The sequence below is a fragment of the Lissotriton vulgaris genome, chromosome 4_1 (genome assembly GCF_964263255.1).
Source record: "Lissotriton vulgaris chromosome 4_1, aLisVul1.2, whole genome shotgun sequence".
Taxonomy (NCBI): domain Eukaryota; kingdom Metazoa; phylum Chordata; class Amphibia; order Caudata; family Salamandridae; genus Lissotriton; species Lissotriton vulgaris.
Genome location: NC_141691.1, coordinates 1,900,650,256 through 1,900,670,820, shown reverse-complemented (window position 1 = coordinate 1,900,670,820; position 20,565 = coordinate 1,900,650,256). Strand labels below are relative to the sequence as shown.

General features: G+C 46.4%; 1 protein-coding gene across 5 annotated transcripts in view; it reads right to left on the bottom strand.

Annotated features, from left to right (window-relative positions):
• EFR3A (EFR3 homolog A) overlaps positions 1–20,565 on the bottom strand; it is a 1,108,455-nt gene that overhangs the window by 336,730 nt on the left and 751,160 nt on the right. For all 5 annotated transcript variants that reach the window (XM_086966224.1, XM_086966228.1, XM_086966225.1 and 2 more), the window contains 2 exons: positions 9,837–9,888; positions 4,506–4,678 (listed from right to left, as the gene is read on the bottom strand). In XM_086966224.1, the coding sequence (XP_086822350.1) occupies positions 4,506–4,678; positions 9,837–9,888 (225 nt within the window). The remainder of the gene's footprint in view (positions 1–4,505; positions 4,679–9,836; positions 9,889–20,565) is intronic.

The following is a 20,565-nucleotide window of genomic DNA, read 5'->3' as shown; positions in this document are numbered from 1 at the left end:
TTGGGGCCATGCTCTTACATCAATTAAGAGATAATCAATCCTACTTGTGGCACGACCATTGTCAAAAGTGGAGTTCCCTTTTTGGTCGGATTGTGTTCTCCCATTCACAGCTCTCAAGCCTCTAGAAAGGCAGAGGCTCTTAATTCTAATGGCCGTGGCACTCCATCTTTTTATAGGAGGGAGCTCCAATTGTGGTATTCCCCATCTACTATCCTCCTCCTCCGTAAAACTCCCATCCTCTTCACCTAGGGGCTCAAAGGTTGAGTTAAAATCACCACCCACTATAATGTGTGGATTAGAACAGAGGGTTTCAATGTCTTGTTCTAGAGTGGAAAAGACATCAGAAGGAATACCTGCACTAACCCCCCTGGCATAGATATTATACAAGGCTGTTTCTTGTCCATTAGGCCATTTGATATTTAGTGCTAGAATATCATTTGATGTTATTTGCCTTTGTGATATGGTACAGGACAATGCTTGACGAACCCATATTGACAATCCTCCAGAGGGACGTCCCTTTCCACCTTTAAGTGCAGGTTTAAAAAAATTTAAATACCCCACTCGAAAAACTGGGTCGACTGACCAGGTTTCTTGTAACATAACTATGTCATGCATGTCTATATAATCAAGCCAATCAGGGTTATCTATTTTGCTAGCTGTACCTGCTATGTTCCAGGATATAAAGGTTAGTGTACATGCCAACTCCGTATTTATACTGACATCCCTTCTTGATGGCCCCCCCTGCTCAGGTCCTGTATTATCCCCAACTACTGGACTAGTGTTGATAAGATCCTCTGGCCCTGATATAAGTATGTTGCTATTTGGACTTTTGGGGACGATGTGGCCGGGATCCAAGTTTTTATTATTTTGGACCATAGGATTGTCTAGTTGGCTTGTAGGATGTCGTACCTCATTTTTCATTAATAGTCCTTTATCCATTACGAGTCAGTCACACTCATTTAGATTAGACAATGCTGTATATCTGTTATCTAAGTTTAATCCCCAGACATTGGCTAGGCCCCCCTTTGCACATCTACTGGTCACTGTTGACCATTTAGTTTTCAGGATGCTCGGGTTTGATGCTAGGCCTTTCCTATTATAAAAAAAGTCCAGGGTTAGTGGGATTAACTCCGCTGTTCTGCGTTGAGGTGGAAAAAGGTTATTCAAGATTTCAGGTAAGACTTCGGGGCCTTTAAGACTCAGGATCACACAGTCCCCAGAAATTTCTTAGTGCTACTCCCTATCCATTTTACCCGTCTTGCGGTTAATAAATCTTCTGCCAGTTTATGGTCGCCCCCGGGACACATATGCATGTTATTACTTAACCAGTTAAATGCCTTGTTTAATAGAGATTCTGGATGTTCTTGTTGACCTATATTTAAGGGGGGAACATTGGCAAGAACCAGAATAAGGGGTGAAGCTTCAACAATTAGCTCCATAGGGCTGTTTTCTATGTAGGGGCCCTGCAGTAAGCAATTGCCTTCAGGCTCGATTGATGGAATGGTAGCAAGGTTAGCTTGTTGTGGGCCACGCTCGGGTCGAGCTTGCTCATTCTGAAGTAGCTCTATTTCACCTTGGGGTAGAACTTCTAATTGAGTTTTTTCAACCAGCTTTTCTACCAACATGGTTGGCAATTCCCCCATTTTATTGTTAGTTGCTGTTACATGGTCTTCCAATTTATTTATTTTAGCAGTTAGCTGATCTTTTTTTGAGATTAAGGGTTTTACTAGCTGGTTTAACTTAATGTCCAGCATACCCATGAGTTTTTTTAATATACCCTCTTCATCCCATCCTTGATTCATATCTCCTCTATTCGCTTTCCCATCTACATTTTTCCTGTTAGGCGGAGTAGCTGGCTTTCTCCTGCTAGACCTTAGCCCTTCTCTTTTTGTCAGGATCTTGGCGATAGCTTTTGTTACTCTTGGAGCCGGAACAGGAACATCCGGTGAGGGGGGGGGGGGGGGGAGGAATCTACTATCTCCAAATCTAGATCTTGTTCATGCAGGGGGGGTTCTATGTCTAGCTCAAAATCTCCAGCTGGTGCTTCAATAGTGGTAGCTAAGTGTTCTATGGCTGATACATTTTGTGGTAGCCCCATGTCTAGGTCATGGGAGGCTAGGGATGAAATAATTGGGGTGCCCAGAGCAATTAGATCCGTATCAGAGATCTCATTTTGGGGCAACGATAGTGGGGAGCTCAGACCCAACGAAGCCCTCCTTTCAAGATTAATTTTTCCACCACTTGTACTAAATTATCCATGGTATTACCCGGAACGTTAGGTTTTTTTGCCTTCGACATTTTGATGCTAGTGGTTATAGCTTACAATCTTTACCCCTCTAGAGTCAATATAGTCAATCAAGGTTACCAAAGAAGTCTTATTACCTTCCTGCTTGAATTCCCAAACAGTCCCGGATCAGAGCCGACTGTGATGAGGGCAGCAAGTAAACACGGATCCTGACGGTAATATCAGGAATGAATAATGAATTTTATTTGGAACACGTAAGAGGGGTGGCCCGTCCCGTCACCTTAGGTCCCCTGAGGGCCACAGAGGGCCCGCCCTTTGCCCGGGCTTAGCCCCGGGCGTCCCGCTCGCGTCCCGCGACGCGAAGTTCACCTTCGAATTTAAAGCGCCTCCGGGCGCGCAATGGGTGGGGGCGGCTTCCTGCCGCTGAGACTGATGGTGGTTGTAGTCTCCCCCCCACTGCGGCTGCAAGTGCCAGGTGACAGAAGGCACGCAGCGGCGGGAGGAGACCGGCAAAAAGAAACAGGCAGGAATGTCCCAGCTGCAGGGCAGAATCAGGTACGGCGTCCGAAAATGCAGGGAAAGTGCTCCCAGTGTTCAATAAAGCAACCAAGGATATAGCAAAGTGATGGTTGTTCAATCTGCTGCAGTACTGTGAGGGAAAGTAAATCACAGGGGGATCCCGACTTAATTTTACTACGACGTTGTATAAGTGTCACCATGTCCAGGAGTGGCCAGGCATCAAGTGTATTCTTATGTGTATGGTCAGGGGCAGAAGTAGAACAACATTTGAACATAGGGCCAGGTTGGTCAGTAGTCGTGATAGCGAGAGAGTGGACGGAGGGATAGTTCTAGCCAATGCAGAGTATAGTGTTTCCACTATTCCTCGCATTGAGTTGTATTCAGACTAGGGGAGGCCTGCATGGTTGCTGAACTGGATAGTTCTTTAACCATCTTAAATAAAGTTTAGGGCAGTTTTTAGCCTGTGTGATGGTTAAGGAGACGAACGCTTTCTGTTTGGAATCACAGTTTGGGAAAGGGTCGGGTTGCAGCACCCGCCCCCACCCCCCATAAAACCCTGCACGACCACGATCCTGAACATCCTTGCCAGTCTTTCCAGTACCTTAGCAATAGACGTTTCATAAGAGTGGTGAAACAGAAGCATTTTTATTGAGACCAATTGTTTTGCACGGCCCCATGGGCATTTTAGGAACTACAGAAAATACGTCTTCGAAGGTCCATTCATTTCTGCTTGACCAGTGACAGACCGGTTTCTCTTCAATTTAAACTCCCAACATTTGCCACCCTATATGCAAATACACATTCATGAGAAGCTGCAAATGTGGTTAATTGAATTAATCATCAAGGGAAAAGAAAACCAAACAGCGCCTCCACTGTAGTTCACTCAGAGCAGCAAGAAAATACAAGCATTTACAATGCAATATGTCTCACATTATCGCGAGTTTGAGCCATTGACATTGTAAATGGCAATGCCTTTTATTTATGTTTTGGGTTTTAAAACATAAATAAAAGGCCTTGTCATTTACAATACTGATAGCTTAAACTCTCGCACATGCGAGACCTATTGTATTGCAAATGCTTGTTCATAGATCCGACAGCGTAGCAGAGAAAAGATAAAAGAGGAACAAATGAAAGGGCAACTTCTCTTGCCAACCTGACCTGGCAAGCCTGAAGAAATGTCATTAGGCAGTTTAACCCAAGCAGCATCAGCACAACAACAACACAAGTTGATTTCACAAAGCAACATCAGCTGAGTTAGTATAAAATAGGAAAACTTCAATATTAAAAACCAGGACAAACACCCAATATGCAGAGTATGTTAGAAATGGTGGGCGGCAGCGATGAAACAGCGTTAGACAGTCTTTCTTGTCTAACAAGGACAACCCTGTCGCCTTAATTATGAATCACAATTGGTTTGGTTAAATACAAAGCAAACAGGAGCAGGAATACTAAATGGATCTGGGCGCTTAATGGGAGCAGCAACTCCGCGAAGGAACCTTTTAATCTACAGATCAGACGGACCGAGATGAATTTCTCATTTTTCAATTAAACCAAAGAAGCAGTAGATTACAGAAGCACAGTGAAGCAGGGACAGCTGTATGGGCACAGAATTCAAAAGGACAAGCACAATAAAAACTGCAGCACGACCGATATGCACTCATTCTTCAGCAGGTAAAACTAACAAAGACATTAGATCAGACGACAAGGTTTATTCGGAGTCAGTTGAAAAGTGTATTTATACCTTATTCCCCGAAGCTTAGCCCTGTTGTCATGGCGATCAATTAGATTATGCAATATTTCCAGAACCAGCTGTCTTAGTTCAGAGTCCTCCATGAGAGATGGCGACAGCAAGGGATCAACGAAGGGGGCCGGTAGTGCTGCCGAAATGCTCTTCGATTTGTAGCCGGATGTCACCTGCATGAACAGAACACACACAGACCATGTTACACGTCACTGGCAGTTTTTATTCTTCATTCAATGCATCTGAAGGCACTCCAGTCGCTATGATGTTTTTCTTAATTAAAGGGACTACACCTACAAGTTATAACTAGTGAATTTCAGTGTTGGTTTTAAAATGGTAGTTTTTCCTTTGTTTTTTTCAAGTGAATTTCTATTACCTACATGGCACTCCTCACAACCGTCGTCAGAAACCATGGACTAAACATCGTCTCCTACGCCGATGATACCCAGCTCATCCTCTCCCTCACCAAGGAACCAGACATCACGAGACGCAACTTCCAAGAAGGGATGAAAGCTGCCGCGACCTCAATAAACAACAACTGCCTGAAGCTCAACGCTGTGAAAACAGAAGTCCTTATCCTTTGCTCCACCCCCTCCGCAAGGGAAAACACCTGGTGGCCTCCCACCCTAGGAAACCCACCCACCCCAAAGGATCACGAACGCCACTTCGACATTTTACTCGACTCTTCACTCACCATGAATCGCCTGATTAACGCCACATCCTCCACATGTTTCAACACCCTCCGCAAGACGTTCAAGTGGATGCCCCACCACCCCCGCCCGACTCCAAGAAAACTGTCACCCACATACTCATCACCAGCAGACTGGACTACGGAAACGCTCTCTACGCCGGAGTCAACAAAAAACTCCTCCGCAAACTCCAGACCATCCAGAACGTGACAGCCAGACTTATCGTCGACATCCCACGGCATGACCACATCACTCAACACCTCTGCGACATCCACTGGCTCCCCGTCAAAAAAAGAATAACCTTCAAACTGCTCACACGAGCCTACAAAGCCCTGCACAACACCAGACCCCAAAACCCCAACAACCAAATCCACAACCCCAAAAGAAACCTCTGCTCAGTCGAACTTGACTTAGCCACCATCCCTCATTTCTACAGGACCAGAGCAGATGGACAAACTCCCCCTTCACCTCCGACGAAGCTCGACACTGCACCTATTCAGAAAGGACCTCAAGCCTTGGCTCTTTGGATGACCCCAACGGAGCTGCTCACAACCCCCTCCTTCAATGCCTTGAAACCCTTACAGGTGAGTAGTGCGCTCTACAAAACCCCGATTGATTGATTGATTGTTTAACGTAAAGTAAGATATTACTACCATACTTCTGCAGCAAACTCACCTCTGGGACCACCCTTTATAGTACTTTTTATATATTTAATTAGTCCCAAAGTCCTAGAATGGAAGCTGCAAAACCTTCATGTTGTGGCCAGCCACTAAAGCTCTCGGTCCGACTGGACCATTCACAGTCCAGCGAATCAGTATGCTTTATTTTGATTTCTCGTAATACCAAAGTCCTGCGGAAGACCTGCAGCGCTGGATATCTCTATTCTTTAACCTTAATTTCTCAAAAAAGGCTGAACAGATTTACACCAATTTACTTAAAACATGTTTTCTGAGTATGGATGGTGTAATTTGGTGTCATGTTATTCAGCCATAGTTGGTGTCATTTTGGTCAGCCATATTTTCTATATTATTGTCTGAAATTCCCAATGGAAATTGCATGGGGAGAAAAAGCATTTTGGGGCTCCCCTTTTTTTTCAGCCCCCCACTTGACAGAGCACTCAAACACATTCCAGGAAGGAGTTGATTTTGCTTTTTTTTTTTTTAAATAGTTTCATGATCGAATAGCTCTAAAGTTATTAGCAAAACAATAAACACTCTATCAAGGTCTTACTTACAACTTCACAGTGGCGATATCTCCCCTTTATTGAATACATATATTTTATGTTATGTTAACCATCATTTGTAGTGCGCACAGATACTCAGAAGTGTCCCGGCACGAAAGCCTGTACAGAGGGAAGTGGAAGTGAAAGACGCGGCTAAGAGACCAATCAAAAAACCATGGTTTTTAACTGCTTTTTGAACAGCCTAAGGTTGTGATTGTTCCGGAGCTCAAAAGGCAGTCTGTTCCAGGCCCTAGCTGCCCTAACAGAGAGGGAGCTCCCTCCTATTCTGGTGAGCCGGAGGAGTCTAGATGGTACATAGAAATCGAAACGCCTCCTGAGGTATGGGGGTCCAGACTTGTAGAGGGCGCTGTGGGTGATGGTCAATGCCTTAAACAGAATGCGCTGGTCAACAGGCAACCAGTGCAAATCACGAAGAAACTGCTTGATGCTGGAACTCCCAGGAATACCCAGTAGCATTCTAGCGGCCGCATTATGAATAATCAGCACATTTTTTACCTGGTAACAGGGAAGGCCGATATAGAGAGAATTGGCATAGTCTAGCTGCGAAAGAATGAGAGCGTGGGTCACCATTTCTTTTGCCGCTTTAGGCAATAGCGGCAGATGTTTCTTAAGGAGTGTGCCAAAGCACACTCCCTCCAGTTTGTTGATCTGAGTTAGGAATCGGAGGTCCTCACAAAAACATACCCCCAGGTTTTTAACTGAGCTACCCATGGTTTTTGGCATAGGGAAGCCATCAGGTCAAAGGTCATCCCTGAAATTCTGCGGGAAAGACCCGTAGAGGAGGAGCTCGGACTTATCCTCATTACATTTAAGTTGAGCCCGCGCTAGCCAAGTAAAAACTTCTTTTTTCATTTGTAAAAAGCAGCTGGGTGTCATCAGCGTAGGCTATAATTTTGGCACCCAGCCCTTCCGCCACATAGATCAGTGGTGTCATATAAACAAAGAGTAAAGGGCTCAATGTAGAGCCCTGCGGAACATCTGTGGTAATACTTCTCGGTGTGGACGAAAAAGGCAATAGCCACACTGGCTGTATTCTTTTGACCAGAAAAGATTCAATCCAGTCCCCCACCAGGCCTGAAATTCCGATGTTGGACAGACGGGCAAGTAACTGATAAGGAACCTTATTAAATGCGGCAGAGAGGTCCAGTAAAACCAGGGCTGTTCTGCCACCAGAATCAGAGCAATCCCTAATAGCCCCCGTCATTTCGACCAGAGCAGTCTCTGTACTGTATGAGGCTCTAACGCCGGACTGGGCCGGGTGAAGAGCGCCAGACGTTTCGACAAACGGAGACAGCTGTTTTTAGACTGCCTTCTCACATACCTTTGCCACAGCCGGTAGGAGTGAGATTGGTCAGTGGCTAGCCAGAATGTCTGAGTTCGATGAATGTTTTTTTAACAGGGGGAGTAGTTTAGCGGAATGCAGAGACAAGTTAATGATATTATTAACTTCGGGGTTGACTACCTCCACCACAGCTGCCAGCTGCCTGGCACTTAAATCAGGGTCTGCTGGGGACCCTGATTTAAGTGATTTACGAATAGCCAGAGTATCAGCCAAAGGGATGGGCGTAAATACTGTTAGAGTGGTGAGGGGAAGATTAGGCTCCCAGTCTGGAGCGAGTGTTCTGGCAGGCCCGAGCCAGCCACCCCAAGCTATCCTGAATTGCTTGTATTTTGTCAATAAAAAAAATCAGAGAGCTGCTCGCACCAGGAATTAGAGGCAGGAGCGGTATTGCGTTCTGCAACTGGCTTCAGAAAGTTCTGGACAATCGAAAAGATTTCCTTTTAGTTGTTCCTAGATTGAGCAATGCGCTCCGCATAAAACAGGCCCTTGGCCATTGCAAAAAGCTAAGGCTAAAGAGAATTATAGTTCGTTGAAAATGCCATAACAAATACGATTTTAAAAGAACAAAAACCACTGAAATTCATCAGTTATAGCTATCTCAAGTAACTGTAACTTGAGTTCTAAAGCAACTATAACTCTTGTCCCCACCATGCACATTGTTGTCATCAATAACGTCATTGCAGATGTTGAAGTGATGTTATATCGGAGGTAGTTAGAAGTATATGGCAATTGCGCCCAACCTCCCAGCCGCGCACAGCCTTTGGTCATACGCGGCAGCGCTTTGGACTCAGGGCTTGGCTTTCGGCCAGGCCCTGCGCCCAACCCCCACCGCTCCACAAGGCTGGCTATGTCATGTAACAATATAACAATTGTCATTTTAAGTTAGGCAGATCAACTGGCTTTGCCAAAGGCTCAAAGTACCACAACAAAAGTGGCTAAGCCAGTTGGCTATATCAAAGGGCAGCACATCAACATATATAAAGCATACCCATTGGCTTTGTCAAAAAGTCACCAATAACCATAATCAAATGAATATTTCATAAATTCACACATTGCAATGATTAATAAAAGTGACTGTCAAAATATTTTCAATAAAGCCTTTTAAAAAACACATTAACATGTCAGACGCAAAGTGAAGCCATGGAACCAACCACTATAGATGACGGCACTCCAGCTGAGGATCATACAGCTCCAGCTCGGAGCGCTTTTAAAAAACATACGGTAGGCTCGGCAGGTGTCATGGAGTCAATGACCCAGGAGGCTTCATGTTTTTTTTTTGTAATGTTGCAGGCTCATTGCAGTCCCCCACCCATAACATTAAAATATGTTTGGTGGTGTCCCTTCTCGTTCTAGGAGCAACACCAGCAAGAAAGCCCTAGGGAATTATGGGGTGTTCCTTGCCACAGCAGTGAATTAGAAATGATTGGCTCCTGTCGGTCATTTATTATTCATTAAAAAAAGATGTGGGGTGCCCTGGTGCCTACACAGTACCTACGACATGTGTACTCATTTGTGGCTGTAGTCCTTGGTGGCCTCAGCCAGCTGCCTAGCCAGTACTGTGTCTGGAGCCAGCATTAAAAAAAATGCTCACCTGGGGCACCCACATCCCCAGGTTGAGGGGTTAAGGGTATCCCTACCCGCCCATTTTTTTATATATTTTTACATTTATTTTCAGGCTAAGGGACGGAATCCCAGAGTCCTAAATTAAAACAGATGCCATCACTTCTTTGTAGATGTGGTGGCAGTCAATCAAATGAACAATGCCTTCTCTTGGCAACTCGTATCTTCTATATTCTTGGATGCATGCCATAACTACATTTATTTCTAAACGTGACTTCTCACTAATCCTAGGGATAGTAAAGGATGTTTCATTTTGTGGAGTAGGTCCGTTTGAACTGCCAAGGGGGACAGGCAGGAAGAAGATATTTTAATGACAGTCCTAAACTGAAAAAATCATAATAAATCTCTTTAAAAACAACTTCAAGATGTACAGTTTAATGGCAGTGTAGTTGCTTTAGTAAGCAGTCTGTGAACGGACACATATACATGTTTCTCACCATGAGCAATGATCTCAGCAACATTATCTGTATCCTTCTGGTTCCCAAATCCCTACAATAAGAAACAAAGCAAATTTGTGAATTAAATATACTTACAGCCAAAAAACGTCATATTTCTAAATCGAATTACAACTATCTATATAACATGCATGTCCAGTAGTCAGCAAGGTGATAGAAAGTATCAAATTTTAGGGTCGCAATATGTGACACGAGTATGCACAGTTAAAAGCTGTAATCTGATTAGGACACATATTTCAATGCCTATGTGCTTTGAAATGCTTTCCTTTGGGCACAAACATTTCTAATTGTGGTGAGTCCTGCTGATATTGATGCAATCCGAACGAGTAATCTGAGTACAAAAAGTTATTTCCTGCTTTAATGGTAATCCAAACTAAATACACAATACACTGGCTGCAATGACTTATGAAGGGAAGAGGGAGAGGAAGGTATCTCAAAGTCTATACTATCTGGTTTGGCAACCTATATTTATGGGACTACAAGTATACTTGGAATCGCCAGCACCAACTAAGCGTGTGTACACGACAACCCCTAGCATATATTCCATCCTCCTCAAATATTATCCAGCCCAGTTCTGAAAAGCAGGTCTTGGCCAGTGATTTTTTCAGCAGGGTCCCCAAGCACCTCATTGGATGCCTATGTCCAGAAAACCGGGTCTGTGTTGATCACCCACCAGCTAAATGTTGTTAGTGGCCACTATCAGGACAGGTCATGAGAGATTTTTTTTTTTTAATCAATGGGCTTTTTTTTTTTTTTTTTAATCAATGGGCTGGCAGGCCCAAGTCATAACATGAGCGACATCAGTGTCCTGCTAGAGCAGGACTCAAAAAATCTACTCGCCCACTTGTTATGGAGAGTCAGATTTTATCCGGTCGAGCTATATTTAGGACCTACTTGCCTGTTCTGGCGAATAAAGAACAGGTGTTCTGTTCAGTCAGAAAGGTAAAGAGCAATACAGATGCCTTTAAATCCTGTTTTTATTATCCTGCCAAATTTTCTCTGCGTTCAGAGATGAAGGTCAGAAGTCCGTTTACAAATACTTTTGTTTCTCTGGGGGGCGGAGCTTGCTCGCGACCGAGATGGCCGCATGAGCCCTGTGCTCCATATCGTCGATCAGCTATCCGCCAATTATCCGGCAGCATTTTAAGAAATTAGCTTTTCCTACCGGAGTCTGGGCGATCTGAGAACGGCAGCGAACTTTCAGCCCTGCTTTCAAATTTCTCCAAACAGCCATTCCGGAGTTATTGCTCCTGGAGGTTGTGAGGTGACTGGGCCTGGAATTCCCGTCCTCGAGTGGGCAGGTAGCCGGGCGGAGGCGACAGGCGAGCGGCGAACTCAACCACGCTCCCGCTAGTGAACACAAAGACCCAACGGCAGCTGAGGCCTGCGGCGGGGTCTCCGGTCCAGCGCAGGGCTGGAGGAGCTGCTGCAGCTAGGGACGGAAGAGGCAGCGGAGCGCTGACTGCTGGCAGCCCGGTGTGTCTTAAAACCGCAGCCGTCCCTGACTGAGAGGCTTTTGAAACAAGCTGCAGTGTGGGGACAGAAGCAACCCTCGCCGTATGCTGCATTGAAGTGAGCAGCAGAATCCTCAAGCTACTGCGCACACCCATGGCTGCTTTCTCCCGAAGTCGCGGACGCAGGATGAGACCCGACTCGGAGAACGGCCGCCATTTTAGGTGTAGTGGCGCTGAAGGAGCGGTGTTCGGGGACCATGGGCGTCACGCAGCAGCAGCAGCCACGGGCAAACCCCGCCCCCCACCTGGGCCATAAAGTAAAAGCAGGTGAGCCACATACTGCAGGGAGCAGGACACGAATCTGTGGCCCCATATGGTGGAGCTGGGACTGTGAGAAATGGTAACTGGACAGCCTGGGCTAGGCTTCGCTGGTTAGTTCATGCAATGGATTTGGGATCTGGAAATCAGTGAAGTGCCCGGAAACGGTGTGGTTGCGGGGCCCCGGTGGCGCAGCAATACCCAGGCCCTGGCACGAGATTACTCACGTTAGAGAAGCAGTGAGTTGGGAGGCGGCGCAAAAGCACAACTGAAGCCACACTGTCTTGGAACCTGCGCTCTTCGTGAGGACTAAACGCGGTGCACTAAAGAAGGAATCGGGCGCAACAGGAAGACTATCCTGAGCTGGAATAGGGCTTACTGGCTGACCCTGAACTCGGGGGTGCACCGCTAGCTGTTACAAACAACGCAGTGGTACTAGAAGCTGCGTGGTACTCAGTAATAGGTGTTTCAGCCCCGGCAAAGGTGAGAAGGTTGGGACATCGCTCTAGACTACGCTGCCCTGCGGATGGCGGTGAGGGAATTGGGGAGTGGAAAGGTCCTTACTGGACAGAACTGTGGCACCCTACACTAAAGGATAATAGTTTGGCCCGCTGCAGGGAGCAAACGAGGATCCCCGGACAATAATAGCGATCCCCCAGACTGCGGAGAAGGCGCGAGATTGGCGAAGTGTGCCAGTGGACTTGTGGCTAGCGTGTCCGTCCGGCTTTCAACATGGGCAAGGTGGACAAAGCGCAATCTAAACTAACCTTTGAACAAAAGCGCTCGAAATCGCACAATGCCTCTACGGACGAAACATCCAGGACACACACACCCTCAGACGATGATCCGAGCATGGATATCAGGAGCATGCTTCTGTCCATGGAAAAGAGCCTGCAAAGTGGCATCACCTCCCTGGGCACGAAAATGGATGCACTCTCCTACAGGATGCGGAACGTTTGGATATGTCTGAAAGGAGACTTACTGAGGTGGAAGAGGCGCACACCACGTTGGACTCGGATCACAAGCAACTTGGAAAGGTTCTACGCATCCTACAGGATAAGACAGAGGATTTGGAGGCGCGTTCGCGTCGCTGCAATTTAATGATCACTGGCCTGCCGGAGACGACTGCCACTGGGAACATTGAACAATTCATTGAGAAGTTCTTGGTTACTCTTTTGGGGGAAGGTGTTTTCTCGAACATGTTCGTGGTGGAGAGAGCACCTTGGTACTTGGGTCCGCGACCTCCCCCAGGAGCCTCACCGCGACCAATCATCGCAAAACTACTCAATTACGCGGCGCTGCGCCTTGCATGCGAAAAACAAACTCTGCGGTATGAAGAATCAACTATATCACTGTAACCGGATTTCACTATCCAAGTATAGAAGGCGCGTAGACAATTTGTCCCTATGAAGAAGCAACTGCGAGACATGGGCCTAGACTACGCCATACTGTACCCTGCCAAGCTGCAAGTTAATAGGCAAGGACGGTCACACATCTTCATAGACCCAAAGGCCCTGCAGAAGGCGCTGAAGGGTTGGTCCAAAGAGCAGCGTAGAAGCCCGGAGCGACTTCTGCTCGAGTAAGCAGCTGGCGGTTCAATGGATGACCAGGTTTGATGCAGTGGGTCGAACGATAAGTATTACTGATAAACAATGTATGATAATAACTTGAGTGGTAATGCTGTGGGGTGGACCGGCCGCGGGATGATTGCAGTATTGTATAACCACCATAAGATTGTATTTGTGCTCTGCCTGGGACACACTGACACTGGTTGCAACACGTAGGTGGTAAGGGTATATGCGATTAGTGCAGAGCTCTGGATACAGTTGGTCTGCAAAGTTCCAGTGATAGCTAAAACGAGTATAGACATAAGCAGGGGATGAGGGCCAGCATAAGCGGCCCGGCACTGGGCACACTAGATTAGGACTGTTAAGTAGAAAATGCTATATCTAAGAATGGCGACATACGCGAGATGGAGCTAATGAGTCGTGCATCCTAACACTGGTTCTTTGTGCGACCTCCGCCCACGAGTGAAACACACTAGAATTGTAATGGTTGGGTGGGGAAAGGGAGGTGGGGTTGATTGGGGGTTCACAGGGGAGGTGCCCGACCAATTTGGGGTAGGTCTGCTGTGGGTGGGGGGGGGAAGGGTTGTTTTTAGATTGTATTGGTTGTTCGCGAATGAATGTAGCCTCACAAAAGCTGCACACACTGCACACACAAACTGCTGACCTGGAGTACATAGGCAACTAGAGACTAAAGATGATGATGCCTGGTGAGACCACGGCTCCGAAATTGATTGGCTCCCTCAGAGCACTGTCATGGAACGTTCGGGGGCTCAATGACTACCGTAAACTCCGTAAAGTACTGAGTTACCTGAATAGGCAAAGCATTGATATAGCATTACTTCAGGAGAGACACCTCCCACAAACTAGCGCGATGCTCCGCAGTAGAGGCTTGCTGGGTAATATCAATACTTCAGATTTTACTACACACGCCCGGGGAGTAGTGACCTGGGTAAACCCCAGATCTGAATACATGCTACAACAGCTGATGTCTGATAGTGAGGGGCGATTTATGTTCTCTAGATGTCAAGGCAGGGGCCTGGACTGGATTATTGTTAATATATATGGTCCCAATTACGGCTGTCCTGAGTTCTACACGTCGATAGAGACCGCAGCAAACCTGTACCAGGATGCACAGTTCCACTGGGGTGGGGATTTCAATCTGGTTAGGAACCCGCAGTTGGATAGGTCGGCACATCCCGTGAGAAGGCCCGTTGCGGCGGCGCGGAAGATGGAGTGTCATGGTTAGTATGGCCCTGAGTGATGTCTGGCGCATGCGACACCCGGATTAGGGGGGCTACACACACTATTCTACCTACCATAATATCCACTCCCGCATAGATTACTGGTTTGTCACAACGTCATTATTGGAGCAGGTTGGCAACTGCCTGGTGCTCCCGCGTATACTTTCAGATCACTCGCCATTATTGCTGGTATTGGACACACCTAAGAAATCTATACCGCCGTTCACATGGCGTTTTCCCCCATATTCACTACTAGACCCCCTCTTCAAAGAAGAACTTGCTGAAGCCATAGATACATTTTTCGCTACCAATGTTGGATCAGTTGATAGTTTCCAGTCTGTGTGGGAGGCTTTTAAAGCGTACATAAGAGGTGTAGCAATGGCTAAGCACACTGGAGTCCTCAGGGCGATCCGGAAGAGACTAGCAGATCTAGAACAGAAATTGGGGAACTTGGAGTCGCGACAGGTGGCTGAAGGGGGTGAGGAGCTTGAAAAAGAAATTAAAGATACATTGGGTGAATACCAGGAGGTGGCAGACAGCGAAGTCAAACACCTGGGCAAGTATGCCACAGCCCGCACCTCCGGTCTTAGCACAAATTCTGAAGGCAAAACATAGCAAAACATTGATAACGGGAATTAGGTTGCCAGAAGAAACAATGTTGACCGAAGAAGCAGACATTGCAGATAGATTTAGAACATTCTACTCGGATTTATACACTTCCCGCTCGTCGGGTACGGATGAGGAAATACTTGATTATTTAGAACCTATCAAGCTACCATTCCTCAAAAACACACATAGGGAATTCCTGATGCTCCCCATTGAAAAGGATGAAATAATAGAGACACTGATGGGCATGAAGACGAACAGCGCTCCAGGGGCAGATGGACTAACTGTCGGATTTTATAAAGCGTTTTTTGACATCCTCCTTCCCCATCTTTCAACGTTATTTGACGATATGTGTGTGTCAGGTATGATGCCACGTACAATGAGAGGCAATTATTGTAGTTATCCCTAAACCAGGCAAGCCGTCAGATGAGTGCGGGTCTTACCGACCCCTCTCATTGCTCAATGTTGATACCAAGAGCTTTGCTAAAATATTGGCTAACCGCCTAGCCCCCCATCCTCCACGCTAGTAGCTCCAAAGCAAGCGGGGTTCATCCCAGATAGGAACCTCACCTACAACATATGCACGGTATTTGGGACAATGCAACATGTCAAAAAGGACACCAGTGCGGTGGCGGTTTTCCTCGATATGTAAAAGGCCTTCGACTCAGTCGAGTGGGCTTTCATGCGACAGGTGTTGACCAGGATAGGACTGGGGTCAGTTTTCTTACAGTTGATCGGAGTTTTGTGCAATGCACCCACTGCGAGGATTTGGCTGGGCAATCTGGTCACAGACGCCTCTGCTATATCCAGAGGGACCAGACAGGGGTGTCCGCTATCCCCCATATTGTATGCCTTGGTGGTCGAGCCGTTGGCATGTGCACTCAGAGAATACCATAGGCACAGAGGTATCAGGTTCCCAACCTATAGGATAATTGTATCGACATATGCAGATGACACCTTGTATGTCCGAGAACCGGTAAACAATCTCTCCACAGTCCTTAGGGAGGTAGTGCACTTTGGTGCACTATCGGGTTTACGAGTCAACTCGCCTAAATCGCTAGTCTTCCCACTTACCCCGATCACAGCATATTTTGAAATGGATTATCCCTTACAATGGACTACAGATTCTATTAGGTATCTGGGTATCTTCTTACATACAGACTCCGAGACAGTGTATAGAGAGAATATGGCACCGCAATAGATAAACTGGAGGATGATGTTGAGAACTGGATACGACTACCGTTATCTTTAATTGGCCGAATCTCCATTATGAAAATGGTAATACTACCCAGGCTACTATTCCTTTTTACGAATATCCCCATAAATCAATGGTTAAAATAGCCTGGGCGGGTAAATCAGCATGGGTCCAATGGCGGGTGCTTACATTACCGTATCACATGGGGGGACTGGGCGCACCAGACTTTGATCTCTATTACAGAGCGGCACGAGGGGCGCAAGCATATTATTGGATCCATGGTGCAGCGGACATACCGTTCCTACGAATGGAGAGATTGTTTGCTGAGCCACTCCCATTTCCAGCCATGATACTTGAACCCTTAGACCGGAGAACGGGGATAATAGATTCCATTAAAACAAAACGACAAGCCTAGCATAGCTTATTAAGCCTGCAAGCAGGGGCTCTGCTGTATGCACCAGCAATGCCAATAGAATGGACGCATTGGCTAGCCCCCTGTAGGGAAGGTAGGGTGACGCACGCACTGCACACACTGAATATAGCAACAACAGGAGACTTATTTCTAGATGGAGTGGCTAAAACGTGGGATCAAGTAGCGGGTGCGGAAGACGCAGGCACATTATTACAGCGCTTTCAGTTTTATAGAGTCCGCAACGCGTTGCGAGACTTGGTGGGGGAAGACATGGCTGAGCCCCCGGAGGTGCCAGAACTAGTTATATTATAAAAAATGAAGTCTCCCCGCAAGATGGTCGCTACTATATATAAATTGGCTATGTCTCACGGACCGAATCAATAAACTACGGTGCGGTTGGCCTGGCAAAGAGACCTACAACTAGCAATAGACGACCCTATGTGGAATTACTGTTGCACTAACACTAGGCGAATCTCATTACACGGCAGACACAGACTCATTCACTTCAAATACATCAACAGGGCATACTACACCCAAGAGAGACTGTATAGGTATGGGTTGCAAGAACATGCAAGCTGCGACAGGTGCCACGCTGCCTTTGTGGATTTCATGCATCTAGCTTGGCAATGCCCGGGAGTGTTTACCTATTGGGAGGCAATTTTCCTTGAACTGGGGGAAATAGTTGAGACAGAACTTACCCCTGACCCTGTGGTAGCACTCTTGGGTTATTCTAAGAAACAACGTAAAGCAATAAGTAGGCTGGTGGACATGGGTCTCCTTATGGCCAAGCGCAGAGTATCTATGAGCTGGATGAGAGGCCCTGTTCCAACTGTGGGGCCATGGGCACATGATATGCTATATTGCTGTACGCAATCGGAAAACTTCAGTGAACTACTTCTGCCTCGTAGCAGACCCAAAACTTTCTGGCGGCTATATACGGCGTATAGACTAAGGAATGCCGAGGAGCCTGAAAATGAAAGGATGGCAGACCCAGAGAATCCTGTCTAATACCCCCAGCATGCCAGAACATAGTCAGTAGTCACCAGGTGGCGAATCCATCCTCGCGCCACGATGGGAGGGCCGCTTATCTCCATGTAAGATGTTGCTAGTTACGCCAAGAGGTCCAAAGGGTACGGAGATAGATCGATAAATTAGCACTATATTAGTGGTACACATTCTTTTCATGTACCCCTCAGATTCTAGCATACGCTATACTACTTTAGTTGGCAGTACAATGAGTCGTTTTTAGGTCTCGCCTACGACGAACGCGCTGAAAGCGCGGTCTCGCAAGCGAGAACTATAGCTGCCGTCTCAGCTCAAAAAGCAGTCTTTCGACAAGACCTGGCCGCGCGCAGTGTTTCCCCATAGGATAACGTTGTGCGCGCGGCCAGGTCTTGTCGACCCGGCATGCCAATGCAAGGCGGATCGCGTCGCGCGCCTCTCTGGAATGCAGGGAGAGTCTGCAGAGAGGCGCGCGGCGCTGATAAGCGTCAAAGCTTGTTTTCATTGTGGCTCTTTTCTTAAAGTGCGAGCAAAGAGGCATTGTCGTGACAGTCCATACCGGTAGCTGCAGTGCGGCAAAAAGCATGTTTGCTTTCCTTTTAATACGAATGTTTTTATTGTTTGGGTCACTTCAGTTCAACCTCGTTCCCACTCCTAAAATCCCATGGCGAAATCTGTTGTCTGATCAATATTTGTATTTCTACAGTACTGGGTGACTAGTTGGACTTACAAGTTTTGCGTGTAGAGGAGTCTGTTGTATGCAATCTATGCATCCACTTTTAACACATCATGTGTTCACAGAAGTAGCAGTTTGTCGGATTTCGAGCCGCGCCTTCGGATTGGGTCGCGCGTGCGAGCTTGCAACGTAGACAGCTCACACGCGCGACCCAATCCCAAGGCGCGCATCCCGCTGCCGACATTCACAGTTTCGTTGCCCTGCTCATAGTGCAACGGACTCTCTCACTTTAGATTCTACCCTCCCTGCACACCTCAGTGGGGAGCAGGGTCACACACTACCCGCGCCCGTTCGTTTCCGTCTCGCAGACACGATTCCACTCCTCGCAGCAGCTGTGGAGGTGGGGGGAGGGCACAGGTGAATCCCACAGAAGCACAACCGGCACCAGGGAGTTTTCTAATTATTCCATATCAAGGGCGGCGATAAGTGACTGAAGCGCGCAGCAGGCAAAAGGGACCCAGGAGTCCAGCTGTGCTGCACCCCCCCCCCACCCTTTTATACCGATGACACCCCGTATATGCAATACACAGTCTTTACTGGCACGACAAGTCTCACGAGCGTTAGTACTTTTCTTCAGGTTGTTTCCTGAAAATTCCGAGTTTTAATTAAGCGTCTTCAGCTTCTGGTGACACGAAGAGACACGTAGACCCCCAAAGAGAGAAATCCGTGGTCTATATCCCCGCTCCCGTTTATTTGACGTGCATTTGTGCACACAGATACAAAGACTGGATGCATATCAAAAGTTTTGGTACACCTGAGTGTAGCTAAAGAGAAACGTAGATTTGTTGTTTACCCGAAATGGTTGTGCAGTTGGCGTTTCACATGCACAGAAAGACACTACATATTTAGCAACAGTGTACCCTGCTCTACACACAGATTCGCATGACCCGATGCAAGAGCTGTGCCTCCGTCTTCAAATACACACATAGAATAGGTATACCAAAAAGAGAGAGTGACCCTTTGGCTTGAAAGGAAGGCAACCTTTAGAGCACAGAGACGCGTGTGGAATCGACAACCCCAAAGACGACTTGGATATACCAGCAAAGGAACCCACTCAATCAGAGCAGACATTCCTTCTGCGCCTATGCTGCAACGACCAAGGAATCAGTGTTCTGTTCAGACAGAGAATAAACACAAAGGTTGGATAATGAAAAACAAATCTCGACAAGCAGACCAATCTGTTAGCATAAGCAACAGCTAACCATTCACAAACAATGTTATATACCAATTGCAAATAAAAAAAAAATTATGCAAAGCATTGTCATTTACAATGCCAGTAACTCAAACTTTAATGCTGCGAGACCTATTGCATTGCAAATGCTTGTTATTATTATTGGCATCTGGTGCAGCACTGATAGGATATGTGCGTGCTATGTGGGCAGTAATGGATATAAAACTCTGCCTGTCCCTATGGGTATGTTGGCCTTACAGCTGTGTAACATTCTTCTTTGTATTGAGCCGTCGGCCTCAGGGTTGTAGGCGAACGGCTGTGTATGTTTGCAAACTTTTTCTTTCTTGCAATAAAATTTTAAAAAAATAATAATAATAATTACTTTTCCTTCTCGGACTACAGAGTTCTAGGATTTTGTAAAGTGACCTGTCTGACCTGCTGAATGAAGTGTGAAATGAAAGGCTGTAGGATATCAGTTTTTTCCTAACACACATTTAAATGGCAAAAAAGTCAACTGTACAAACATTTCAAAATATATTTCAGCAGTTGTGAAAGCCCATTCTTTGTGATTAAAAAATAGATTTTATTAGGATGAATAACAAATCAGAACACTTTACTTGGGAATGTGCAAATGATAAATATGTTTATGATACCCAATTTTGTTAATACACTAAGTCGTTTTATTAGTGAAGCGGCAAGGGAGTGGAAAGATGTTTGCCCATATCCTCAAAATGTACTGTCTGTAAATGGCAGTGCGCTACCTAATCATGCTTTAGTGATGTATTTATTAAAAGTGAGTGTTTAAACATGAACTGAGACACACAACTGCCCCTGCCCTGATGGCACTTCAATTAGTAAAACTGAGAGGGAAGTCAGAGATAATGTGTACCCTATATGTGGACTAGATTCTTATCAGACATGGAGCAAATGTTTAGTCTATTTAATCAAACAAAATATTTTTGTTTGGTACAACAGAAATGCAGAACTCATATTGGAGGGGAGCATACT